The sequence below is a fragment of the Aulostomus chinensis genome, chromosome 21 (genome assembly GCF_037954235.1).
Source record: "Aulostomus chinensis isolate RoL2024-O1b breed Wild chromosome 21, RoL_Achi_v1.0, whole genome shotgun sequence".
Classification (NCBI taxonomy): Eukaryota; Metazoa; Chordata; class Actinopteri; order Syngnathiformes; family Aulostomidae; genus Aulostomus; species Aulostomus chinensis.
In genome coordinates this window covers 24,498,358-24,526,212 of record NC_141340.1, presented here as the reverse complement: position 1 = coordinate 24,526,212, position 27,855 = coordinate 24,498,358, and the positions used below count along the sequence as shown (strand labels likewise).

Sequence of the window (27,855 nt, the reverse complement as noted above, 5' to 3'; positions counted from 1 at the left end):
GCCTGCGCTCCCCTTCCATGAACCAGTCTGCCATCCAGTCCCCCATCAAGCTGGCTCGCTCTCCTTGCCTCCCCTCCCATGAACCAGTCTACCATCCAGTCCCCCATCAAGCTGGCTTGCTCTCCCTGCCTCCCCTCCCATGAACCAGTCTACCATCCAGTCCCCCATCAAGCTGGCTTGCTCTCCCTGCCTCCCCTCCTATGAACCAGTCTACCATCCAGTCCCCCATCAAGCTGGCTTGCTCTCCCTGCCTCCCCTCCCATGAACCAGTCTACCATCCAGTCCCCCATCAAGCTGGCTTGCTCTCCCTGCCTCCCCTCCCATGAACCAGTCTACCATCCAGTCCCCCATCAAGCTGGCTTGCTCTCCCTGCCTCCCCTCCCATGAACCAGTCTACCATCCAGTCCCCCATCAAGCTGGCTTGCTCTCCCTGCCTCCCCTCCCATGAACCAGTCTACCATCCAGTCCCCCATCAAGCTGGCTTGCTCTCCCTGCCTCCCCTTCCAGAAGCTTCCTTCTTCAACTGTTATTAACATTTCCATGTTTCCTCCATTCTGTGTTATAAACTGTTTTCTTGTCTGTACCAACATCTCCTGCACGTCTGTCCCTCCTGGTGAGGGATCCTCCTCCCCTCCTCACCCTGAGGTTTCTCCCATTTTTCCCTGTTAAAGGTTTTCTATGGAGTTTCTCCTCAGTCGATGTGAGGCTCTGAGGGCAGAGGATGTTGTTATGATGCCATGAAGCCTGGAGACAAACTGGTGGGGAAAACGGGCTATAAAAATAAAATTGCCTTGCCTTGCCTTGCCTGGAGTACCAGAGAGAACCCAGCAGGAACAGGGAGAACATGGAGACTCCTGTGATCTTTACCCTGATCTTTGCTGTAACCTCTTCCTCTACGCGGTCTCTGAGCACGTGATGCTAACGCAGCTCTGGCGTGTCTTCAGCTATGACAGTAAACATCAGTTGAGTACCTTCACAACTTCCTGTTTTGACAGGAAGTAACTGAGTAGGTGGAATCAAAAAGCCCTGTAGCTCTTTGTTCCTCATCGTTCCAAAGAGGCTCAACCTGAAGAACACCCTCCTGCTGCAGAGGAGCTCAGAGATGATCGGCCCTCACTCACACGGTGGGACGTTGACGCAGCAACGAGCAGCGCCTCCGTCATCATTTTGGGTGTAGATGCGAGATCATCCTGAGTATAAAGAAGTGTTTCTCTACTTCAGGGTTGAAGGACTCTGCACCAGAGTGATTACACCTGTGAGGCGCCTTCCTTTGTCAGATTCATGTGCTCCTCTCCTCAGACGAGGACAGGAGCAACCCTCGCAGCGGCTGAACGCCATCCTCCTGGAGGTGGACCAATGCAGCCCGGCTGTGAATGCTGGATTTCAGTGACAGTGATAACAATGAGTGGCGCTCAGAGTCCCGTTTGTCTGTGATGGCTGTTATGTAACTGTATCTTTAGGCAGGGTGTCGGAGGTGCCATCTCACTCTTCCACCCTCCTCCATGTTTGTCATTATGCAACGGAGAGACGGCGGTGAGGAGGAGAGCACAACCAAGGACGAGTGTTTCACAAGTCGGAAAACAATGGTCAGTCCTCTCAGCTGTCAGTCCGTGTGTCGGGGACGGATCGGCGCACACACGCCGTCCTGTTCGCTCCACAGCACCTTCATCACTCATCCTCCTCGTTCAGCTGCATCACTCCTCCTTTCATAGAGCGAGTTATTACTGACTGTTGATGGTGGTGTCGCTCCAACATGATGGAGACAACCACAAACCCTCACAGCCGGTGACATCACACTGGCTGCCTCCAGGTCTTCTACACTGTCTTTGTTTGAGCCTGGGGACGGTTGGCACAGGTGGATGACGGCTCCTCAAACATCTGACTGGCTGATCTCTACTCCCCCCTTGGTGGTGGGCTGCAGTGGAGGTCATAACCTCCACCAGACAGCCAAAATAGATAAATCAAATCCGTCACGTCTCAGTAAAGATGCCCTCTGTTATTTTTGTTTTTATTTCATCACATTTGGTTTGTTTCATGGCAAAATTCATGTTAGATCTCAGACACAGCAACAGCCTTTGGGCTTCCTTTGGTACAACGGGAGGAAGAGGAGGCCCCACGTCCATCTCCGCTCGCTCAAAGCTACACTGGAAAAGCACAAGATGTTTCATTGTAATGGATCAGAACCAGAGGGGGGAGAACAGAACCAGACCGACCCCTCAACACAAGTCCCTGCAGAATGGAAGCCTGATGACAAATCATCTTTATGACGGGAGTTCAGCTGTAAAGTTTGCCAGTTTTAGTAATAACGAGCCAAGACACTCCTAGGGTTTGCTCCAGGAGTAAGGTGGTCTCGCTGGGCGGGGGAGGGGCTACAGCAGCACCACCACACTCTCCCTCTTACATCAGGTCATTCTTTATTAACATATTATCATCATAAGCTTGTTTACCAGGAACACACGTGGTACATTTGAGAAGTAGGAGCTGATCGTAGCCCACTGCATTTGGTGGTTCGGTTGCTCATCTTCAGTTGTAATTTAACTCATTTTCCAGAGGGTGGTGCTGTCGTCTGCTGACTCTGCAACAGGAGAGAGAGCGAGAGAGCCCATCACCTCGTGTCTGTTCTTCATCTTCCTGTAGAACAGAGCTTCTCCATGTTGACGCCCTTGTTGCGAGGCTCCACCCCCCGTACCTCCACATTTGCGGGCCTGTGGATGAACGTGGGCTTGTGGAGACCAGCGTGGCTCCAGTCTGTGTAGACGCCTTCCATGATGTCTCTGCAGCCGCTCACCTTCCCCAGACCCACTCTGGGCTGGAAGACTCTGCTGGTGTAGCCCTCTGGGTGGTATGACAGGTTGCCCTCCACATTTTCACCCTGGACATATTTGGCGTCATTGTTGTCATCCTCATCACTGTTGCCGATGACCACCAACTCAGCCTGGAAGTCTTCCTCCTCATCCTCATCAACATTCTCGTAGCCCATAAAGATCATGGTGACAGGCTCGGATTCCAGCTCTGTTGGCAGGGTTTGGACCAGGTTCCGAGAGGAAACCCTCTCTGGACTGTTGACTGAGTCCACAGGGGTGTCAGGACCCTCTTCAGGCTTGTGGCTGGCTGGTGAAGGCCTGAGGTCCTCTACAGTTTGATAGACCGGCTGCATGGGTGCTGATGCCGCTTCAGACCAGACTTTGACTGAGACGAGAGCGGGCTGGTTGTTGGCGAGAACTTGATCAGGTTTCGCACTTACACAAGGGGAACCAAGCTGTGGAGGGCGGGGCTCATCAGACTCAGATGGACCTGGAATGTGGGCGTTGGACTGCTTCGCATCGTCTCCGTGTCTGGGGAGTCCTGACGTAGCGTCCGCCTGGGTGAGGTTAGGGCTCAGTGTTTTGCTCTGGGACATCAGTCCCTCCAGCTCATGGCTGGGCCGCTTCTGGACTCCATTTGTGAGTGATGTGGCGCTCAGCAATGGGCCGGGTGTTTTCTGTGGCGTTCTAGGTGTTGAGGGCCTGCTGGTCCCTGTGTAGGAGGCTGAGTAGACTGGCTGATGGTACTGCACCTCACTGGGAACATTCCTGTCCGTAGCCTGCTGCAGCAGCTGCTCCACCTGCCCCGGCGTCATCTCACTGACCGACCCCCCAGGCATCGAGCGTCCGTCTGGGTTCAGAGCGTAGACTGTCTTGTGCCCATCATCAAACACCTTCAACCCCCTTCTCTGGACAGATTCTGGGGAGACGGTGGCTGTGGACACTACCTGACTCCGTCCTGTTCTCTTATCATGTTCCACACTGATCTCCATCGCAAATGTGGCTGGAATGAGAGCAACAGAAATAAATGAGTCGCCCCAAGGGTTCTTAGATTTTAGAGTCTCTTTTTTGCAAGCACACATATCAATTAAAATGCTTAAATTCATCAATTTAAAAATGAACAGACACATCAGTTACGATAGCAGACGCTGTCAATCACCTTTGTGTCCTCACACCTCTGACTGAACAAGAACGTTCTCCACAGACAAAAAAAATACCAGAATCTCAGAGTCTCTACCGACGTTTGGGTCGGTGTTGTCTCATCAGCTCTTTGCTGAGAAACCTTTGAACTCATCACGATCTGTTGTCTCAGCATCATCTCTGTCTCTGCTAGGAAGTCCTCCTTTCTGTCTCTACATGGGATTCAGACCTGGACTGCTCTTCTGTTGGACAGTCCGGCTGAATCGCTCCGTGTGGAGCTGTCACTAGAGGGCTTCTCCTGGCTTCAGACCAAACACTTGATCTTTTACTGGAGAAAATGACTGGCAGTGAGAGTGACGATGATGTCATTGTTAGTCACAACTCAAAGTAGCTCAGATTTGGTGATTTTTGTTCCTGAACAACACACGAGACCCATGAGGGCACTCAGTGTTGCTACGGCGCCTGGTTAAGAAAAATGATAAACCAGACCTCAGAGAACAGAGGTCAACTGAGCATAACAGCACAAATCACTCTGTGTCATATATATGTATACATATACATGTATACGTATACACATATAGATATACATGTATACATATATATGTATATACATATACATGTATACGTATACACATATACATATACATGTATACATATATATGTATATACATATATATGTATATACATATATATGTATACATGTATATGTATATACATATATATATGTATATACATATATATGTATACATGTATATGTATATGTGTATACGTATATATGTATATACATATATATACATATATGTATATACATGTATATGTACATACATATACATGTATACGTATACACATATACATATACATGTATACATATATATGTATATACATATACATGTATACGTATACACATATACATGTATACATATACATGTATACGTATACACATATACATATACATGTATACATATATATGTATATACATATATATGTATATACATATATATGTATACATGTATATGTATATACATATATATGTATATACATATATATGTATACATGTATATGTATATGTGTATACGTATATATGTATATACATATATATGTATATACATATATATGTATACATGTATATGTATATGTGTATACGTATACATATATATGTATGTACATATACATGTATATACATATATGTATATATATGTATATGTATATACATATATGTATATGTATACACATACATATATGTGTATACATATATATACATATACATGTACATATATTTATATGTATACACATACATATATATGTATACATATACATGTATATGTATACGTATATGTATATACATATATGTATATACATATATAAGTATATACATATATGTATACATATATGTGTATACATATATATACATATACATGTACATATATTTATATGTATACACATACATATATATGTATACATATACATGTATATGTATACGTATATGTATATACATATATGTATATACATATATAAGTATATACATATATGTATACATATATGTATACATATACATATACATATATGTATGTGTATACGTATACATGTATATGTATGTGTATATACACATGTATATATGTATACATATATACATGTGTATATACACATACATATACATATATATACATGTGTATATACACATACATATACATATATATACATGTGTATATACACATACATATACATATATATGTATGTGTACATACATATACATATCTGTGTATATACACACACGCACACACACACACACACACACACACACACACACACACACACACACACACCCGCGAGCCACATCTGTACCTCTCTTTGGCTCTTCCCCAGCAGGAGCTGGTTTAACTGGAGTCAGCTGGGTGACTACTGGGATATCTGGGAGGGGCGAGCGAGGAGGTCGGGTCACGTCTGAGGAGAGAAGGGAAACCAGCTGAGCAAGACAATGAAAGCTGGCAGCAGAGAGAATCAGGTTGTGATGAGACATGGAGGAGTGAAACCATGACAAACTTCTGCTTCGTCGACAGTCGATTAGTTTCCCTCATGAAGTTAACATAAAAACCACAAATCCTAAGGTGACGTTTAATGAGATCTTTCATGTCAGTGATGAAGTTGTAAGATAATTAAAGTCTGACTTTAAAAGAAAGGACCTGGAAACAGGAGGAACCGTCCCAGCAGGCGCCATCACGGACGCTGATCACAGGTCGTTTACAGGTCCGTGTCAGGACGGCACGTTGGTACCAGTGACATGGAGCTGCTGGGACCAACATCCTCTCAGCCTCAGCTCCGACTTTATTACTCATTTGGTTGGTTTTAATCTCAGCGGGGGGTTGTCATCAGATCAAGTTTGGATCTGAAACTCTTTCCTACTAGAGACCGAGGGCGGAGCCAGCTGGGAGGGCTGTGAGACGGTCCAGATGTTAGAACACTGTTAGCTGAGCAGCGATAAACTGAGTGTTATTCTGGCTATGTCATGAACCCCTACATGAGTGATGAGTTATCTAATAATTAGCGCCAGCCTGGTCTGGCTCCAGTCTTTACCTGTGCAGAGGTCGGCGTTGAGCTCCTACATGTGAAGAAGAGGAGTGAAGGGTCAAAGTGGTGAGGGAGGTGACATCCCAGCGGTCCATGAGGGTGTTAATCATCACCATCGGCGACAGCAGCAGACTCTCACTGTGTTACTGTGTCTTTAAGTACACGCAGCAATCAGGCAGGAAATCATGCATGTTAGTGGGCGAGGCCGCCTCCCACGGGGGGCAGGACGTCACAGTTAGGATTCTGTCTTCAAAGATTTCTAATTGCATACGTGTCGATGGCACCAAGTGAAGGTCAAAGCACATAATCTGCAGTTGCTTCACCTAATCTTGACCACCGTCACTGGAGGAGTTCAACCTCATCAGAAACGGCAGGTGCAGAGTCATCATGACCACTGACCTGCCTCACGGCGTCCCAGGTCTGCTCGCCCACTGAGCCTTGATGGAGCCAGACGGGAACTTTGTGCATCGTAGCTGAAACGCTGACTTTCATCGTCACTTTACTAACTCCTCTTCTTCTCCCCTCATCCCAGATCCTGGTGCTGCTGGAGGAGGCTCCAGACCTGAAGAGGCTCCAGCTGCCACCCATAGCTCCACCTGCTCACGTCCCCGTCTGTCCATCAGTCTCTCCTCCTTTCACTCTCGCTTTATCTCTGTCCCTCTCTTTCCTTCTGTCTCCCTGTCTTCCTCCATTCTCTGTCTTTGTCTCTGTCCATCAGTCTCTCCTCCTTTCTCTCCCTCTTTATCTCTGTCCCTCTCTTTCCTTCTGTCTCTCTGTCTTCCTCCATTCTCTGTCTTTGTCTCTGTCCATCAGTCTCTCCTCCTTTCTCTCTCTCTTTATCTCTGTCCCTCTCTTTCCTTCAGTCTCTCTGTCCTCCTCCATTCTCTGTCTTTGTCTCTGTCCATCAGTCTCTCCTCCTTTCGCTCTCTCTTTATCTCTGTCTCTCTCTTTCCTTCTGTATCTCTGTCTTCCTCTATTCTCTGTCTTTGTCTCTGTCCATCAGTCCCTCCTCCTTTCTCTCTCTCTTTATCTCTGTCCCTCGCTCTCCTTCTGTCTTCCTCCATTCTCAGTCTTTGTCTCTGTCCATCAGTCTCTCCTCCTTTCTCTCTCTCTTTATCTCTGTCCCTCTCTTTCCTTCTCTCTCTCTGTCTTCCTCCATTCTCTGTCTTTGTCTCTGTCCTGCTCTCCTGCGCTCTCTCCGTCCCCACTGATCCTGGATCTGCTCCACCTTCCTGCTGGTAAAGGAAGGTTCTGGTGGCTGCTGTTGCAGGATGTGCTGCTGATGGAGAATTGTTGGGTGGAGGTTCATTGAAGGAGGGAGGTGCTGGACCTGCTCCACTTGGACAGAGTCAGGACAGAACTTTGGTTGGGGTTTGGCGCCACACAAATAAACCTGACTGGACTTGGAACGCTGACTTGAGACCAGCTGAAAGGCTCATCATTCCTCCTTGTGCTCCTGTCTGTTTGGGTTCCTTCAGCTGACTGTGCTCGAACCTCCAGCCTGCTCGTGGTGCTGCTGTCACAACGAGAAGATCTAGAACTAGAAGAACTAGAGGCTAGTTTGAACCCCTCAGGGCAGACCTCATGTTGGCGGTACCAGAGCCTTAGCTATTCTGCTGGCTACTGAGTCAGCATAACACAACCACACTGCAACACACATGCACAACTGCTGTGGGTCCAGAAGGAGCAACACACTCATGAGATGAGTCACAGCTGTCTGTTCTCTGCCGCCCAGTCAGAATCATACTGCTGAACCTCACCAGCAGTGCTTCCGGCTCGTATCAGTAGAGGGCGCTAGTTGCATCATGATGCTTCAATGTCAGCCGGAGCAATGCACCCACTCGTCTGCAGACACGTAAACCCTTCTGTGAATGCATGTGTTTGTTTTTGATCAAATCGTCACAAGACTTCATTCTGAAATCCCACCTCCCTCACTGCAGATCCAGGATACTCCAGCTGCTCCAGCTGCTCCAGCTGTTAACAACTGGAGCAGCTGGAGCAGCTGCAGTGAGGCGTCTGTTCTGTGTTTGTGGACTGGACGCTTCAGGTTCTCAGCTCACGTCAGGTAACGTTGACGCCAACCACTGTCAATCAAACTAGAACCCCTCCTCCTCTCCCCAGCTCCTTCAGCGAAGAACTGGAGGGTTTACCGTATTTGCCGCACGATAAGGTGCATCGGATTATAAGGCACACCTTCAGTGACTGGCCTGTTTTAAAGTTGTTTCCTATGTAGGGCGCACTGCATTATAAGGCGCACAGAATAGAAACTACTGTAGTGGCTGGGGTTGCGTTATGCATCCACTAGATGGAGCTGCACTAAATGGAATGTCAACAAAACAGTCAGATAAGTCAGTCAGTCTAACTTTATTAATAGAATACAAACCAACGTTCTGACAACTCCGTTCACTCCCAAACAAGTCGGTGCATTCACAACACAGTACTGTGCGTACCGGTAGCTGCTGACTGACAGCCTGGAGTTGGAACTCTGCGTCGTAAGCGTGTCTCTTGAAAGGAGCCATTTTGGGGTCTTTCTACACACACAAGTGGTGTGGGACTGGAATTCCCCTTTACCGTTTTTACCGCTGATACTTCGGCAACGCCCCCTGACTACGGCAGCCATAATTAACCAATATTGATCCATATAGAAGGCCCATCGGATTATAAGGCGCACTGTCGGTTTTTGAGAAAATTAAAGGCTTTTAGGTGCGCTTTATAGAGCGGAAAATACGGTATATTTTATTTATATGTCCAATCAAAGGGATTATGCAGTGGTGATCACGCCTCTAGATTAAGGAGACAATCTGAAGAGTTTCTGGACAGTTTAGCTGCGGTTAGCATCAGTCTCTGTTAGCTTTGAGCTAAACATACATGGCTGGTTCTCCCTGCAGTCTGGAGTCACTCAGAAGTGATGGAGGAGGGAGAGACACCTCAGTGAGCTGAGTGCTCCTGGTAGTGAGGACTGCAGAGGACAAGGTATACTTGAGTTCTCCCCCTCTCACTGCAGTGATCCTGACTGCTGAAAACACATCGGGACACACGAGATCCGGATTACTACCGAGTAGAACATGCAGTCTTCCGCCTCAGCTGGATGGGAGAAATGTGGTGACGTGACTGTGAGGTGCTCATCGTGTTTTCTTGTGTGGTGAATACTCTATCGCATCATCGCTGCGCTGTTTTGAATCCTGCTGATAGTTTTGATTGTGTACTCAGATTCAAGGGAGCTTATTGCCATTTCTGGTGCAGTGTATTTATCATACCTCCCTGTCAAATAAACAATAGACGAAAAACTTTACGATGAAACATCACTTCAGGTTTTGCTACGCAAGCAACACTTTGGCGTGGGAAGTTCATGCGTGGGCTGTGTTTGGTCCGGACACTGCAGAGACTCACCGGCTCCTCGGACCTGAGAATCTCAGCAGCAGCCAGGATCGGAATGACCTCGACATCAGTTTCAGGAGCCAGCGTTTCAGCAGCAACACTGATCCTACGAATCCTTTTCAAGCTGAACTACATCATCACTGTTAACCAAAGAGGAAGCGTCGTGTTTCCTGAGTAACAAGGCGCTGAGGGGAGGCTCCTGGCGAGAGCAGCACACCATCACTGGACTCGGTTTGTTCCAGCTCATCATTGGACAGCAGCAGTTAGTCAGCGTCAGCAGCACAGCACACGGAGGGCTCAGCCTACCTTGATGATGTCCTCCGCCGTCCGCTCCACCTCTTTCAGCCGCTTCAAGATAACTTCTTCGTTGGCCGAGATGTTGAGCTCCTGAGCCTCCAAGGCTTCGATCTCCTTCTCTATCCTGGACAACAAGAGAACGAGGAACCGTGTTAGAGAACAAGCTCATCACAATCCCACTCACGACTCAACGCTTACTGAAGAAAAGACCAACGACGACATCGTGGTTGTCTAGCATCTTCCTCCTCCTCCGTTCATCTGTCCGTCCAGAGAAGTCCTCCTGAGTCATAGTGAAGTTGACCTTTGACCTCTTTAATAATAAATGTCGTCACGTCACCATTTTGTCTGATTAGGCTTCTGCTGTCTCACCGTTGTCATGAGCAACACATGAATTCTGATGAAGCCGATGCTGAAGCGCTTTCAAACCTGCAATATTTTGGCGTCCAGCAGGGGGCATCTTCAGGGGGCCAAGTCTGACTGTACAATGAGTGAGAACATGAGCCTGCTTCTCGCTTGACCTTTGACCTGAGGGGTTTATGCTCTTAGTTGCCAGCTCCAGGTTGTCTTCAGTACAGTAGCATGTTGACTTGGTTAGAGTTAAGCCTTCAGCCTCATCTCAATCATGTCGGGGTGGTGTGAGTGCTGGCAGACGATACCTGCAGTTCCCCCAACCTGGACCCCTGGAGTTCACCAGCTCCAGGCTCACGACTGAGGGAGGGTCAGTAGGTCAGGTCAGGAGACTGAGGGTAGCCGGCAGTAAGGGGAGCACATCCTGAAACCAGCTTCAACAGACTCAGCATTACCAACGACGCTGAACTATAATGAAAGCATCTAAATCAAGATGGAGGACTGGACCGACAGCAAACACTTGACAGGAACCACTGGGAGGAAGTCTTCAAGGACAGCACTGAAGTGCTCTGAGGCCTCCATCGTTCATGCCGTCTCTGACGATGTTTGCAGAGCTTCATATTTTCCTTGAATATGTGCTGAATTCGTTGCTCGTTGGTTCCTCTACAATGCTGCGCCACTTGTTGGCGTCCGTGACGGATGCACATCTCCCATGTTAAATATGCACTCTGGCTGCCATGGCAACCAGCATGGACTCTTGCCACCATCTCATCTCAGTGTCCCTCAGTGTCCCTCAGACTAAGTCTTAGGAAATGGATAAGAAGGATTGAGAACCATGTGAGTTCCAGGCAGACGTGAGGGAGTGCCTCTGAAACCAGCCCTCGGCCCCTGACCCCTGACCTTGATGCAGCTCCAGTAGACCCGCCCCTGCCACTGCGATGGTTGGTTGCGATATTTGTGTGTTTCCTGTTCAAAGCCAGAAATCTCCTATAGATAATTCATGATCTTTCACAGACTGATCAATGTTTTGTTCCTGAAAACGTGAAGAACCTTGACATGTTTTCAGTACCTCGGGATGTGACGTTCCTCAGTTATGTAAACTTTTGCATAATTAACCACCAGGACACCCCCATATTCAGGTATGGGGGTGTCCTGGTGGTATCTATGAGTGGGGGCAGGGCCTCCGGGGTGGGTGTGCGGTTACCTGCTGATGTTGCGCTGCAGCTGGTCACTCTGCTGCTGCTCGTCCTGAACCTGCAGCCTCATGGCTTCCTGCTCCTCCTCCGACTGCTGACTCAGACCGTCCATCAGCCACTGCTCCCTCAACGCCTTCTTCTGTCAATCAAATGCACCCACACAGAGGAGCCTCAGTGTTAGTACAAGTACCACAGGCCTGTAGTACCTTCAGTGTGTCGTTAACCTGTTGATTTAGGTGAGTGGTGGTAACGTAGCTGCAGCACCGAGGGTCCACCCAGTAGAAGCAGAGGAACTGATATCAGCCTGCTAGGGTCACTCTGAGACAGAGCAACCAGACCCTAATGGTTATGAATATGGTCATGAAGGATCCAACCATAACCTGATGAACCTGAACCTGACCAGCTAGTTGTTCTGTTGATGAGTCCTGATGATAATGAAGGGTTCCTGATGTCTTCCACAGTTGCAGTCCAAATGGAACAGAGCCTTTATTGTCCACAGCCACATGGATGCTTTCATTGATTATGAGTGACAGCTGGATGACGTTTGCTGTGTGATGGCGTCACTGGTTTGATGCACCACAGGCGCGTCGTTAGGCCTGGCCTATAGCCCCGCATTTCTGTGCCTCCATTTAATAAATTGCCTCATGATGAAAATCGTCTCGGCCAGCAGCCACAGTTGCCATCTTGTTACTAACGCAGACCTGACCTGGCTTTCCTTATGGAGTCTGAATATTCTGTTGCAAATTCAACATCAGAGCTCTATTCTTTCCCCCTCTGTCTCGCTCTGGTATTATGAGAGCCCGTCCACAGTTGAAGCAGCATTTAGCGGTTACTCAACGTGGATACTGGCATTCTTTGGGGACAAAAAAGAAGTCAGCGGCAGCGCAAGAAGAGGTGGAGAGTCAGACGCCATCTCCCCCAACCACTGATAATGCGTCCATCAGCTCAGCTTGGTGAAGAAAGCAGCCAGCTCCAGCTCCGAAATTGGGAGAGAGACAGAGACTCGGAACTGGTGCTATAGCCAGCCTCTGCACCTCGCTAGCTTTACGACACTTTGTTTGGATAACCAAAGAGATAATCGCACTTACAGGTCTGTAGGTTTGGATCCCATTCTTCATAAGCATTCGTTTTCCGTGAACTTGTTCCATTAAGTCTAGTGGTGTACAGTCGTCGCTCACCAGGCTTTTTATAACCCTGCTAGCTCCCATAGGGTATAAACAAGTGGAAGAGCTGGGCTCCAACAGGCCTGGGTCTATAGGGAGGAGGGGGACCAGCTTTATTTGGTATTAAAACATGACTATTAGGCCCCCAGCAACTGGCCTTCCTTTCATGCTCAAACTATGTCGAAATTGCATCTCCAACAGCCCAATTGTCAAAATTTCCCGGGGGGGGGGTCAAAAACCCTGGACCCCCATGAAAATAAAGACTCCATCTGCAGGGCTGAAGCCCAGGGTGTCTTGCAGTCCCAGCGACGCCCCTGCTGCACCAGAATGCTTGAGGCGCCGCCGTTCACACTCACAGCTCAGCAGTGTTTCACCACTCGCCTAGTCATGAAATGTAGAACCCTTCAGAAAAACATTGATGGCAGGGAACGTGTCCCTGTCCGTCTGTCCCTGTCCCTCTGCCTCTGTTCCTCTTTCTCAGGCCCTGTACCTGTCCCTGTCCGTCTGTCCCTCTGTCTCTGTCCCTCTTTCTCAGGCCCTGTCCCTCTGTCCCTCAGCCCACCAGCAGACGTGGCTCCATATCAACACACTTGCCATATATGGAAAAAATATATCAGCTATTTTGCTAATAAATATCGCCACGACTATGCAATGTCCTGCAGCCCGTACTGAAAGAGAACTGATAATCTCGAGTCTGTGGTTCTGGTACCGGCTCAGCTACCCCGGTTCTCCATCCCCCACTGATCTGACCCCCTCAGCCTGGAGCAAAGTGGCTGCTTGTGTGAACGAGATGACAACGAAGGTCCGGTCTTGTTTCCCAGACGCTCCGCTGACTTCTCCTTCTCCCCGGTGTCCTTCAGTCACCTTGATATACTGCAGCTTCAGTTTCTCCTCCTCGATCTCTCTCCTCTTCTTGGCGATGTCTTGCTGGATTCGTCTTTTGTCCTGAGGAAGACATGGAAAGATTTCACAGCTCAGGATCTCCCCACCTGTTGTCTCCTGGAGCTGCTGACGCTTCAACCTTGAGCTGACAGCTGGACACCAGCAGCTCCAGGACCTGTGTGTGTGTGTGTGTGTGTGTGTGTGTGTGTGTGTGTGTGTGTGTGTGTCCACCTGTTGGAAGCTTTTAAATGAATACAGGTCTACAGCAGAGAGGGAGAGGGGGTCATTGTAGGCTATAATTAGCTGGTCCAGGATCAGCCAGGCACTAAGCCTCACTGAAAGGGGATCTCCCTCATGATGGTATTCATAGACTCACTAGTCTCTGTCTGACTCTGTCACACTCACTGTTCGCTGAAATGTCTGGACAGTGAAAATCATTTAACAGTGACAACTGGCAGCGGAGAGACGCCACCCTGCCGACTGATGCCGATGTCACGTGTCAGATACAAGCACCTGCGTGTCTCCAGCTGCCGCAGACCTCCGCTAGGCCAGCCCAGACCTCTGCTGTACTCAGGCCTGCAGCTGAAAGCATCTCACATTTTTGATTTATTCAAGTATTAGAAAACAGCCTGGTGTGTTTTTAACCCACGGGTTCCTGTGATATTAGCAGAGACATGAATAAATCAGAATATCAAGTGCAGCTCATGGTGACGATTCCTTCAAACAAAATCTTGATCCAGAGGCTGGGAATAGTTCATGAAAATCCATCCACAACTTTTGTGGCCTTGTGTACAGACAAGCCAGTCACATGACCTCCTTGGTGGCCCTGCAGACGGCAGCAGAGCTTCTCTTTTTTTGAATGTTCGTTTTTATTTGAAGACATGAGGATGGAGACCCAGGAGGCTCTGAGACCATCGGAGTGCCATCTTTCTGACTGTTTGTCTGTCCGTTGGTCTGCAGACAGTTTTTGAGGTTTTGCATCTGTTTACTTTGTTCCTCTAGTGAACAAATCCCATCAACAGACAAAACTTTAGGAAATGGTGATGCAATATCAACATTCTGCGCTGTGTACGATTGACAACATTCAGCCTCCACAAAGGAGGTCATGTGATGACGGGTGCTTGTTGGTTTACTGGTCTGTTTACAGGATAAACAGCAGTGCTGAAACTGTCAGGATGGTCGAACTGTGGTTGGTGAACAGAAGTGGGGATTTAGGGTTAAATCCAGCAGACGCACTCTGACCGTGTGCTGGGGTGTTGTTATTCTGGGATTAATGGAAGATTAGAGGTCAACTTCTATGTGTTTGTGCACACGCCCCCCAGGTGAGGAACGCCGGCCTGTAGACTGCGGTGCCTCATCAGCGTAGTGCTGTAGTGAGTAGCACTGGTGGACGTGGTGCTGAGTGCCTATAAGTTAGTAGTTTATAAAGTAGGTTGTTTTTGCATAAAGATGATGTCTAAAGCATCCCCTGGGGCGCAGCGTGTCAGCAAATGCTTTTACCATCGATAGGGTTAGCATCATGGTCAACCAACACGGTTCTCGCTTCAATGCAACGATGGTGAACCGGCTCCTCACCGGCGCTGGTTGAATTCACCTTCATCAAGTCGGTGATTCAGCTCCAGGTCAGCGTTCTCATCTGACCTGCATCTCCTCAGCCAGAAATCTAAAGGTTCCTGCTGCTGCCATCCTGCAGCTTCACACCCACACCCTTTTTATTTTAGTCTCCAGTTTCCATGCTGCATCCTGACACCCGGATCAGACGCACCACGAAGCACCGGTGAATCAGGGGAACGCAGAGGTAGAGAGCCGAGCCTCACCGTGATGGCCTGGAGCCGCTCCTTCAGCAGGTCCGCCTCCTCCATGACAGCTGCATGACAGCACACACACACACACACACACACACACACACACACACACACACACACACACAAAACAAGGCAATAAATTCCCTGGCATACAAATAAATGACAATTTGACTCAAAAACATTTGTTTGTTAGCAATTTTATACACTCCTGACATGTGCTCAGTCCTGAGCTTTGTGTGTGTGTGTGTGTGTGTGTGTGTGATTATGATGAAGACAGATGGTGCTCCCTGTCAGTGATCGATGTTTTTTTAATAGTTTCTGTACAGTGGACTTCTATACACGGAAGAATCACACACACGCATTCACACACGCACGCACACATGTACACGCACTACTTCATTGTGGTATTGCTACGACAGTATTCTGTTGAGTTGCGTTTTTTTCCTAATGAGCTGAGAGAGCTACACAGTCGAACCTCTGCACAGTGACGAGAGGCCAACAGTAAAGTCAGCGACTCACAGGAGGTGCGTTGTGTTGTACTGGTGCTGCTTCCAACATAAAAAGCCTTCAAAGTGTTTTTTTTAACCAACATCAAGATGGCACACTGACGCTGACCTATGACGCTTTGATAGTTCTATCCTGTGGAGGGAAGGTCAGCCTTCAGTCTTGTTGCATCAATGTCCAACAATGAAGTTTTGTTCGAAACAGGATCATTCCTTTACTTAACTGCACCAAATAAGAACTTCCCCCGGAGTGTCCAGAGGACCTCCGAATGGTTCTGACCAGCTCGACTGAAGCCTGAACGGATGAACCCACCCAGGAGCTCCTGTTGCCCTCCTGTGGGTGAGTGCAGAGCCTCACTGGGTCATGCTTCTGCTTGACGAAACTCACAAAACCCAGATAGCATGTAAACTACAAATCTGAGTCAGCTCAATCAGACCAAACCTGCAATCAGCTTATAGTAACAGTAACCATGGTAACAACAATAACAATAACAACAATGATAATAATATGCTGCCACCTGAAGTCTAATCAGTAAAAGAGCCGTATTATGTACATAATTATATATGATCTTATAAAACTAATGAATATTTGAATGAATGCAACTATGGTGAAAGTGTACACTAACGCATCACCATCAGAGTCCACCTCCACCGAGGCCTCAGATAAATCTGCTGGATGTTTTTCATGAAGTTGCATGAAAATGTGTTTTGGGAAATAAATGAAAACATAAGAAAAGTCTTATGAATATTTAAAAAAAAACATAACTATGGAATGAAATAGATGAAATCCTATGGTTCATATAATTAATAAATTACGAATGATAAAGAAAATAACAATCTATGTCGTCTCATCTTTGCTCAGGATAATAACCCTCCAGTGTCTCCGGCCGGCAGCTTGGTCAGGTGAATGGCTAATACTGCTCCAAATACTGCTGTAGTACTATGGTCCAGCTCAGCGTGGCTATTTAAGCGGTGCATGTGTTCACACCGCTGCGCGGCAGGTGAGCGTCAGTCTGTGCCTGTGACCTGGTTGTGTCAGAGGGGAGGTCAGGCCAGGACCCACCAGTTAGGGGGACTGTAAACAGGAAGCCTCACAACAGGAAACTTGATAAGAGCTGATGACAGCCAGTGTTCGTGTGACTGTCCTGTCAACCAGTAACAACTACCAGCTACCAGCAACAACAACCAGGAACAACTACCAGCTACCAGCAACAACAACCAGCTGCCAGAAAATACAACCAATAACAACAACCAGCTACCAGCAATAACAACCAATAACAACAACCAGCTACCGGCAACAACAACCAGTAACAACAACCAGCTACCGGCAAAAACAACCAGCTACCGGCAACAACAACCAGCAACCAGCAACAACAACCAATAACAACAACCAGCTACCAGCAACAACAACCACGAACAACAACCAGCTACCGGCAACAACAACCAGCAACCAACAAATGCAACCAGCAACAACAACCACGAACAACAACCAGCTACCAGCAACAACAACCAATAACAACAACCAGCTACCAGCAACAACAACCAATAACCAACAACAACAACCAGCAACCAGCAACAACAACCACCACGAACAACAACCAGCTACCAGCAACAACAACCAATAACAACAACCAGCTAAAAGCAACAACAACCAGCTACCAGCAACAACAACCAATAAAAACAACCAGCTACCAGCTACAACAACCAGTAACAACAACCAGCTACCAGCCACAGCAACCACGAACAACACCCAGCTACCGCCAACAACAGCCAGCAACCGACAACAACAACAACAACCAGCAACCAGCAACAACAACCAGCTACAGGCAACAACAACCAGTAACAGCAACCAGCAACAACAACTAGTAACAACAACCAGCTACCAGCAACAACAACCAGTAACAACAACCAGCTACCAGCAAATACAACCAATAACAACAACAAGCAACAACAACCAGCTGCCACCAACAACAACCAATAACAACAAACAGCTACCAGCAACAACAACCAGTAACAACTACCAGCAACAACAACCAGCTGCCAGCAAATACAACCAATAACAACAACCAGCTACCACCAACAGCAACCAATAACAACAACCAGCTACCAGCAACAACAACCAGGAGAGAGGAGAGGAGAGGAGAGGAGGGCTCCATGTAACCTGATGTGTCCCCCAGCAGTCTCAGCCTGTAGGAGCATAGCTATCAATGGTTCAGAGCTACCTGAACCAGTCCTGACTGAAGGCTCTGTCATAAAGGAAGGTCTTAAGTCTGGACTTAAATGTAGTTAAAGTGTCTGCCTCTCTGACCCATGGAGAGATGCTGGTTCCACAGTAGAGGAGCCCGGTAACTAAAGGCTCTACCTCCCAGTCTGTTTTTATTGATACTGGGAGTCACTAAAAGACCTGCATTCTGGGAGCGGAGTGCTCTGGTGGGACAGTAGGGACTAATGAGCTCTTTCAAATAGGATGGAGCTTTATCACTGAGAGCCTTATAAGTCAGCAGAAGGACTTTGAAGTGGATTCTAGATCCTACAGGAAGGAGAGAAGCTAAAGTGGAGAGATGTGTTCTCTCTTCTAACTCCTGTCAGAACCCTGGCTGCAGTGTTCTGGACCAGCTGGAGACTCTTTAGAGAGTATTTAGGACATCCTGACAGGAGAGAGTTGCAGTAGTCCAGCCTAGAAGTGATAAATGCATGCACCAGTTTTAAGGCACACAGCTCTGGGCTGTACCAGGGAACTATTCTTTTCTGGTTGATAACCTTCTTCTTCAGGGGAGCTACGGCATCAAGTGTCCCAAGGAGTGCTGCTGCAGTGCTGTCCACAAGATAGTCCACCTGGGTGGGGTGGAATCAGCATAACTGCCCATTATATCACTACAAGGTGTGGCAGCAAGCTCTGCTGGAATAAACTCCTAAATCTAGAAACAGCAGTGTCAGATAGACATCTACTGAAGCGGGACTTTTTCCCAGGTAGGATATAATTTGTTAAAGTAAATTCAAATGTAATTAAGGAGTGATCAGACAAGACGGGGTTCTGAGGAAGAACTATGATGCGGTCAGCTTCTATTCCATAAGTGAGTACTAAATCAAGGATGTGATTAAAAGTGTGAGTGGGTTTGTTTACCCTCTGACAGAAGCCAACAGAATCAAGAAGCGACTTAAACGCAGTGGCCAGACGATCATCATTGACGTCCACGTGGATGTTAAAGTCACCCACTAGAATGACTTTGTCTGAGTTCAATGCCAAGTTAGACAGAAAGTCAGGGAGTTCTTCTAAGAACTCAGAATAAGGTGCAGGAGGACGGTACACCCCAGCAAGTAAGAGTGGTTTCTCTGCTTTCCAGTCTGGGAGGGAGAAGCTGACAGTCAGGCTCTCAAATGAATTAATGAACAATTAGGTGGAGGGTTAATGAGCAAATTTGACTGATAGATTGCAGCTCCTCCTCCTCTGCCAGTGGTGCGAGGTACATGGTAGTGAATGTAACCAGGAGGGCAAGATTCATTTAAACTAACACACTCATCTTGCTGCTTCCAGGTTTCAGGAAGTGCTAATACACCAATCTGGTAATTAGTAATTAAATCGTTCACTAGGAGAGACTTGGATGGGAGAGATCGAATATTTAGCAAACCACATTCAATAGTTTTACTGGGTTGGTTTGCTGGAGCAGTGGTTTTAATTTGAACTAAGTTGCTCTAAGTTCCTCCTCCAGATTTGGGTGCAGGCTTATACAGCCTCGGGGCAGACACAGTTTCTATAGGCTGGGTGGGTGACAACACCAAGGAACCAGCAGAGGGCGTTTTAAACAACAACCAGTAACAACAACAGCTACCAGCAACCAGTAACAACCACCAGCCACTAGCAACAACAACCAGTAACAACAACCAGCAACCAGTAACAACCACCAGCCACTAGCAACAACAACCAGCAACAACGACCACAGACAGTGTTTTTTCTGACCCTGCGATGCGACCCAGGTCAGATCCATGTTGACTCCCAGGCTCCTTGATGGCTCTGGTGTGTGTGCTGGTGAAAGGATGATCAGACTCCTCATGAGTTCATTCGTAGTAACGGGGGGATGCTGTCATCCTGATTTCAGTATCACTTTATTCAAAATGCTGCAGACCAACCACATGGACGCCCTGACGGACCGTCAGTGCTCAGCTCCTTACAGAGCACATCAACATTCACGCTAGTGTGAATGTGTGGGCGCTCCCACCAAACCTAGCAAATCCATTTGTTGCTGCTGTGTTTTGGCGAGGGTCCTGCTCATTACGGCGGACAGATGGAGTCACTTCAACTTCAATGCTGGTGATTTTTGCCACCTGCTTGTCAGACCCTGTACGCGGTCATTTCTCCAGGGAGGTCAGTCTCCCTCTTTCTGTTCCACCACAGAACCAAACCTGACTGACACAGTCCAGCCCAGCACGGCGACTCCTGAGAGGGTCAGAAACACTGAAGGACCAGTTTGTTCTGAAAGCATAATGGTTGTGAGTAGGCGCTCGTATTTTCACATTCATGCTCAGCCCTCCACTCTCCCACACACTCTGAATAATTTCAGCCTTTCACCCACGTGAGACAAATGCAGGCCATCACATGGAGGATGAGAGACGACGTCAGAGCAATGCAGGAGCAAATCTTTCTCCATTATTCTAGCAGTTTTGGTTTGCTGCTAGATGCTGCGACCACATACCCCCTCACACTCGGCCTCGGCTAACTGGACCGTACCACCTGCCCAGGTAGATAGGAGGGGCTAAATAAGCCCGTTTAATTGACGTTTCCTGATACTGCTGAGAAGCGCGCTTCTCAATGACGCATGCACAGCCATGAGGGCACCAAGTTTATGGGACAGTTTTACCCATCCTTCCACATCTTAACGGAGCCCAGAGCCCCCCAGAACCAGGACCGCCGCTTTGACTCTGGTCCCAAGAGCAGCTCATGTGGCAAAATACAAAATGTGCGTACCAGCCTGATAAATCAGAACAGAACTGGAGCCATGACACAAGGGGCAGGGACAATTAGACATCACTCCACAGCTTTACTGAGCCCTATAGTTCTGATCTGCTGCTATAAATCCAGACTTCTCCAATGATCTAGGACAACAAAGCAGGCGTGTTCGGAGGGAAGAAGCCAGGAGAGAGGGCTGCTGAAGGTCAGCTGCTGGTCTGCTTGTCCACCTGTTGACACCATGGCAGTGTGATCCTGCAGGCTGAAAATAGAGAGCTGCTGCAGTCTGACATACATGCACACGTGTATTTACAGAAGGTGACACAGAAAAGCTGATCACATTTTTCATTGGTCAGACACAACTGTCATGTATGATGCCAATGCCACTGAAGGAATGAAACCCAGGAAGGGTGGAGTTCAGTGTGGTACCAATCAGGGAAGTTGGAGGAGGTGGTGAAATGCTGTAAAAACCTTTCCTTTACCAACAGAGGTAAAGATGTTACCCAGCTAGATGACGTCCTCTGGTCTTCAGTCTAGTCAAAAGGCTCCAGCACATGGGGACACCAGCACCCACCTCAGGACAAACTCTGGAGGCAATGTGCATGAAGCGTGCCGTGCTGAGCTGGTTTCACTACAGACCACAAACCTAACAGGGAGGAACAGTGAAGCCAGGACAACCTCACACACACCCACACACACACACTCACACACACACGCACACACACACACACACACACACACACACACACACACACACACACACTCACACTCACACACACACACACACACACACACACACACACACACACACACAAATCTCAGTCATTATCAATACATTATCAATGGCCCATTGATGGAACCAGTAGAAACATTCAGATCATTAACATCCATGAGGACCTGAAAGCTGTTATCAACAAAACCATTTGGTCCAGGACCCTGATCAGATGAAGGACCCCGAGGGCCATTAAAGACCCATCACATCCACACAACTGCCATGAGGGAGGGGGTGCAGATGCTGCTGAACCAGTGCCGAACCACTGAGGGACAGTTTAGATTAGGACCCCAACCCACCAGTTGACAAATATACAAGCTCTCAGTGGTCTAACACTGGCCTATCCCGCTCTGATCACGGGCTATCCTGGTCCTATTCCTTGCCTATCCAGATCCTATCGCTTGCCTATCCTGGTCCTATCCCTTGCCTATCCTGGTCCTATCACTGGCCTATCCTGGTCCTATCACCGGGCTGTCCTGGTCCTATCATTGGGCTGTCCTGGTCCTATCACTTGCCTATCCTGGTCCTATCACTGACCTATCCTGGTCCTATCATGGGGCTTTCCTGGTTCTATCACGGGCTATCCTAGTCCTATCATGGGGCTATCCTGGTCCGATCAAAGGTCTATCCTGGTCCTATCACTGGCCTATCACTGGCCTTTCCTGGTCCTATCACTGGCCTTTCCTGGTCCTATCACTGGCCTTTCCTGGTCCTATCACTGACCTATCCTGGTCCTATCATGGGGCTTTCCTGGTTCTATCACGGGCTATCCTAGTCCTATCATGGGGCTATCCTGGTCTGATCAAAGGTCTATCCTGGTCCTATCACTGGCCTTTCCTGGTCCTATCACTGACCTATCCTGGTCCTATCACTGACCTATCCTGGTCCTATCATGGGGCTTTCCTGGTCCTATCACTGGCCTTTCCTGGTCCTATCATGGGGCTTTCCTGGTGCTATCACAGGCTATCCTAGTCCTATCATGGGGCTATCCTGGTCCGATCAAAGGTCTATCCTGGTCCTATCACTGGCATATCTTGGTCCTATCACTGGCCTTTCCTGGTCCTATCACTGACCTATCCTGGTCCTATCACTGACCTATCCTGGTCCTATCATGGGGCTTTCCTGGTCCTATCACTGGCCTTTCCTGGTCCTATCATGGGGCTTTCCTGGTGCTATCACGGGCTATCCTAGTCCTATCATGGGGCTATCCTGGTCCGATCAAAGGTCTATCTTGGTCCTATCACTGTCCTATCCAGGTCCTATCACTGGTTTATCCTGGTCCTATCATGGGGCTATCCAGGTCCAATCAAAGGCCTATCCTGGTCCTATCAAGTGTCTATCCTGGTCCTCTCACTGGGCTATCCTGGTCTTATTACTGGCTTATCCTGGTCTTATCACAGGGCTATCTTGGTCCTATCAAAGGTCTATCCTGGTCCTATCAAAGGTCTATCCTGGTCCTATCATGGGGCTATCCTGGTCCTAACATGGGGCTTTCCTGGTCCTATCACGGGCTATCCTAGTCCTATCATGGGGCTATCCTGGTCCTATCAAAGGTCTATCCTGGTCCTGTCACTGGCCTGTCCTGGTCCTATCACTGGCCTGTCCTGGTCCTATCACCGGCCTATCCTGGTCCTATCACCTGTCTTTGCAGGCCTACAGTGTCCACCTCATGCAGCTATTTTGTTTTAACAATAGCAGGATTAACTCACAGTCCCAGTCTCATCTGGATGCTGGATATCTGTTTGGACCCTCAGGTCAAGTTTTTTTTTACTTTTGTCTTCACTCAGATTTAAACACTTCCTCCTTAAATAGCTAACCTCTAAAGTTGGAGAATCCCTCAGGTGTTGGTCTCTCCATAATCCTGGCCAGTCTCTGGTCCCAGTGACATGACCCCAATACCTTCCAGTCTGTCTGGCCATTTAGCCAAGGTCCTCTTGACTTGTAATCCCAGCCTCCCTTCCTTAATCTCATCTCTAGTGGATTAGCAGCATACAGGCTGACAGGAGAGGCCTTCACAAACATGTCTGCTGAAGCTACAGTCAAAGTCATGTCTCCATTACCTCTGATGCATCAGACGCAACTGTTTCATTCAGCTAGGAATAGAATGTTTGGCAGCAGTGTCTTCGTGTCTTTGTCCACAAATAGGCACAGATAATTTCAGATATCACTGAGATATATATATATATATATATATATATATATATATATATATATATATATATATATATATATATATACACACACACACATCTATATATATATACATCTATATATATATATATATATATATATATATATATACACACACACACACATCTATATATATATACATCTATATATATATATATATACATCTCTATATATATATATATATATACACACACACATCTATATATATATATAGATGTATATATATAGATAGATAGATAGATAGATAGATAGATAGATAGATAGATAGATAGATATATATATATAGATATATATACTGTATATGTGTGTGTGTGTGTGTGTGTGTGTGTGTGTGTGTGTGTGTGTGTGTGTGTGTGTGTGTGTGTGTCAGTTTCCTGTGATGCAGTCTGTATATGGACAAAAGTCCCAGCTACATTGAGTGTGACTTTTTTATTTAAAAAGTTCTATTTGGTCCGTATGCAGGCTGCGTCACTAGAAAGCCACCTTGTGAATCTTCAGATGAAGATTTCTGGTTTGGGTGTCTGGGCCAAAGGAGACCATGAGTCTGCTGGAAAGACAAAGTGGCTGACGGAGTCCAGTAATTGTTAGTGGCCTCACTCGCCATGGCGCTAGGAGCACACTGTCAACAAAAATGACAGAAGATTAAAAGTAGTCACCTCTGGTTGGTGAACTGTGCTCCAATGCATGGATACTGCAGTTAATGGCAGAGGCATCAGTGTGTAGTACAGAGACTGCGGTACATCAGAGGGACAAATGTTGAAAGCCTGTATGTTGGATAGCAGCATGTTGGAAGTAGATATGTTGGAAGGATACACGTTATAATGACATTCATTAGAAGGACATATGTTGGAAAGACATACGTTAGATGGACATGCGTTGGATAGCAGTACGTTAGAAGGCAATTCTGAACACAGCCGAACAGATGCAGTCCAGTGACGTTTGACCGCTTCTAACCTTGATGCTAAGCTAGGCTAGTTGCCCTCCTCCACTGATACAAGCACCTTTTACCCAAAGCAGGGACCTCTCGTCAATGTTAGCTCCGCTGTCTGTAGACAAGCACGCTTGGAGGAAATGGAGGGAACAGATTGTCCCGAAAGCCCTCAACCAAGAACCGTCTGTGTAACAGGCAGAACATCGGCACAGCTCAGGGAAACACAGATGATGTTGTGTTGATGCGGCTCGCCTGTTGTAGAACGCCTGAGTGCAGCGTTGTGCTGGCCTCTGTTGGTTCGGAGGAATCGATCAAGGTGCAATAATTGTGGGGCCACTTGTGTGGTGCCATTATTCAACATTAGATTTCATCAGTTCCAGCGCTGTAGAAATGTTGAACTGTTCCTTTAGCCAGAGGTGTGTGGTAGCTGCAGCACCAGTGGAGTGAGGTCACATGGTGATAGAGTGTGAGAATGAGCTGGAATCCACTTCCACCCAGTGCTGCTCCTGAGATGAGATGTTGCTCTGACTGGGAGGAGTGGGAAGGAAAGGGCACCGCTGACTGGTTCTGTGTGTGTGTGTGTGTGTGTGTGTGTGTGTGTGTGTGTGTGTGTGTGTGTGTGTGTGTGTGTGTGTGTGTGTGTGTGTGTGCGTGTGTGTGTGTGTGTGTGTGTGTGTGTGTGTGTGTGCGTGTGTGTGTGTGTGTGTGCGTGTGTGTGTGTGTGTGCGTGTGTGTGTGTGTGTGTGTGCGTGTGTGTGTGTCCATCTGTGAGTGAAAGTAGTTAGTGAAAGCCAGAGCCCTGCTGGGACGCAGCAGACAGCAGACAGCTTACAGGAATTAGCCGATTAGAGAAGCAGAGACCCTGGGGGCTGATTTTAGCTCCGCACCAACAACAGTTACCTCCTGATAGCGGACTTAGACGCTCCGTCCAGTGAGAAGCTCCCCCTGAGCCCAGTAATCTGCTCCGGCGACGCTCCACTACAGGAGGGACCAATGTAAAGAGTAGCGGGGATCCTGAGGTCTACTCACCGAGTGTGTGTCCTCGAGCAGGAGACAGCAGGGCGACTGTGGAAAGCAGAGCTCACTCTCACAGCCAGTCCAACATTACTGAGCCTCAGGTTGTGTTGGGAGGGAGTGTAGATGGATTGAGACTGGGAGGACTCTCCCTCCCTCTCTCTCTCTCTCTCTCTCTCTCCCTCTCTCTCTCCCACTCGGTCTCTCTCTCTCACTAGCTCTTCCTTCCTCTCACTCTCTCTCTCCCACTCTCTCTGTCTCTCTCTCTCCCCCACTAGTTCTTCCTTTCTCTCTCTCTCTCCTACTCTCTCTGTCTCTCTCTCCCCTTGCTCTCTATCCCTCTCCCTCTCTCTCCCTCTCTCCCCCACTAGTTCTTCCTTTCTCTCTCTCTCTCCTACTCTTTCTGTCTCTCTCCCCTTGCTCTCTATCCCTCTCCCTCTCTCTCCCTCTCTCCCCCACTAGTTCTTCCTTTCTCTCACTCTCTCTCTCCCACTCTCTCTCTCTCTCTCTCTCCCTTGCTCTCTATCCCTCTCCCTCTCTCCCCCACTAATTCTTCCTTTCTCTCACTCCCTCTCTCCCACTCTCTCTCACTCTCTCTCTCTCCCTTGCTCTCTCTCCCACTCTCTCTGTCTGTCTGTCTCTCCCTCTAGCTCTCTCTCCCTCTCTCTCTGTCCCCCACTAGTTCTTCCTTTCTCTCACGCTCTCTCTCCTACTCTCTCTGTCTGTCTCTCTCTCCCACTCTCCCTCCCTCTCTCTCTCTGTCTTATCCATTCTCAGGTGATCTCAACCATGTGCTTAGAATACCTCAGCCAAACAACTGCCCCCCCCCCACACACACACATGTTACATGTGTGGCTTGACCTCTTAACACTTTTCATTTCCCACCCATGCTGGTGTGTCTAGTCGATGGTGAGTTGTGTGAGATCTACAGGACCACTCGCGCCATTGCGCCGTGGATGTCATGTTCAGAGTCGTTCCTAGTTAGTGAAGACGTGTGTGTCATATGTGTGTGTGTGTCTAGTGTGTTTGTGTGTGTGTATGTGTGTGTGTCTGGCGTGTTTGTGTGTGTGTGTCTGGTGTGTTTGTGTGTGGGGGTCTCAGAGGGGCTGTCCAGTATCTCAAGAGTTGCTGCTTCTACCGTTGCTTCTCTCAACAACCTTGACCAATACACAAAGCTGTAGCTGCTCCTGGGGACAGAGTCTGGTCCTGGGGACAGGGTCTGGTCCTGGGGAGAGGTTCTGGTCCTCGGGACAGGGTCTGCTCCTGGGGACAGAGTCTGCTCCTGGGGACAGGGTCTGCTCCTGGGGAGAGGTTCTGGTCCTCGGGACAGGGTCTGCTCCTGGGGACAGAGTCTGCTCCTGGGGACAGGGTCTGCTCCTGGGGACAGGGTCTGGTCCTGGGGACAGGGTCTGGTCCTGGGGACAGAGTCCGCTCAAACTCATCTGTGGGTGTGCAGGGAGTCCAGATCTCCTGCTCGTGTCTCAGTCAGCACCAACAGTGGAGGTAACCTAGTGCACGTGTGTGTGTGTGTGTGTGTGTGTGTGTGTGTGTGTGTGTGTGTGTGTGTGTGTTCAGCTGTCCATGCCCATGATGGACATGCACAGACTTTACAATTAGTGCACCACTCCTCTCCATATTTAGCCTCAAAGCATGCATCTGTCTGTCTGTCTGTTAAAACAGCAGCCACATGAGGTCTCCATCTCTCGCTCTGTCTTTGTCTCTCTCTCTGTCTCTCTTTCTCTTTGTCTCTCTTTGTCTGTCTGTGTCTCTGTCTGTCTGTCTGTCTCTCTCTGTCTATCTCTCTCTCTGTCTCTCTTTCTCTTTGTCTCTCTTTGTCTGTCTGTCTCTCTGTCTGTCTCTCTCTGTCTATCTCGCTCTCTGTCTTTGTCTCTCTCTCTGTCTCTCCTTCTCTTTGTCTCTCT

The 27,855-nt window shown here is 48.0% G+C and overlaps 2 protein-coding genes across 5 annotated transcripts in view; both read right to left on the bottom strand.

Annotated features, from left to right (window-relative positions):
- Positions 1–26,241, bottom strand: part of palmdb (palmdelphin b) — a 45,502-nt gene extending 19,261 nt beyond the window's left edge. The window contains exons 1-5 of one of the 4 annotated variants that reach the window (XM_086191462.1): positions 25,949–26,241; positions 15,591–15,640; positions 13,756–13,836; positions 11,737–11,867; positions 10,194–10,308 (exon numbers count right to left, since the gene is read on the bottom strand). In XM_086191462.1, coding sequence (XP_086047588.1) covers positions 10,194–10,308; positions 11,737–11,867; positions 13,756–13,836; positions 15,591–15,635 — 372 coding nt within the window. In that variant the 5' untranslated portion in view covers positions 15,636–15,640; positions 25,949–26,241. Of the gene's footprint in view, positions 1–3,751; positions 3,808–5,786; positions 6,005–6,515; positions 7,955–10,193; positions 10,309–11,736; positions 11,868–13,755; positions 13,837–15,590; positions 15,641–25,948 lie in introns of those variants that run through there. The other 3 variants (XM_086191461.1, XM_086191466.1, XM_086191463.1) reach the window with 3 other exon arrangements.
- On the bottom strand, positions 496–3,727 carry LOC147242079 (palmdelphin-like). The gene has a single exon (XM_086191471.1). It carries the CDS (start codon positions 3,641–3,643, stop codon positions 2,624–2,626), a length of 1,020 nt encoding a protein of 339 aa, XP_086047597.1. The 5' UTR covers positions 3,644–3,727; the 3' UTR covers positions 496–2,623.
- Positions 26,242–27,855: the final 1,614 nt, after the last annotated feature.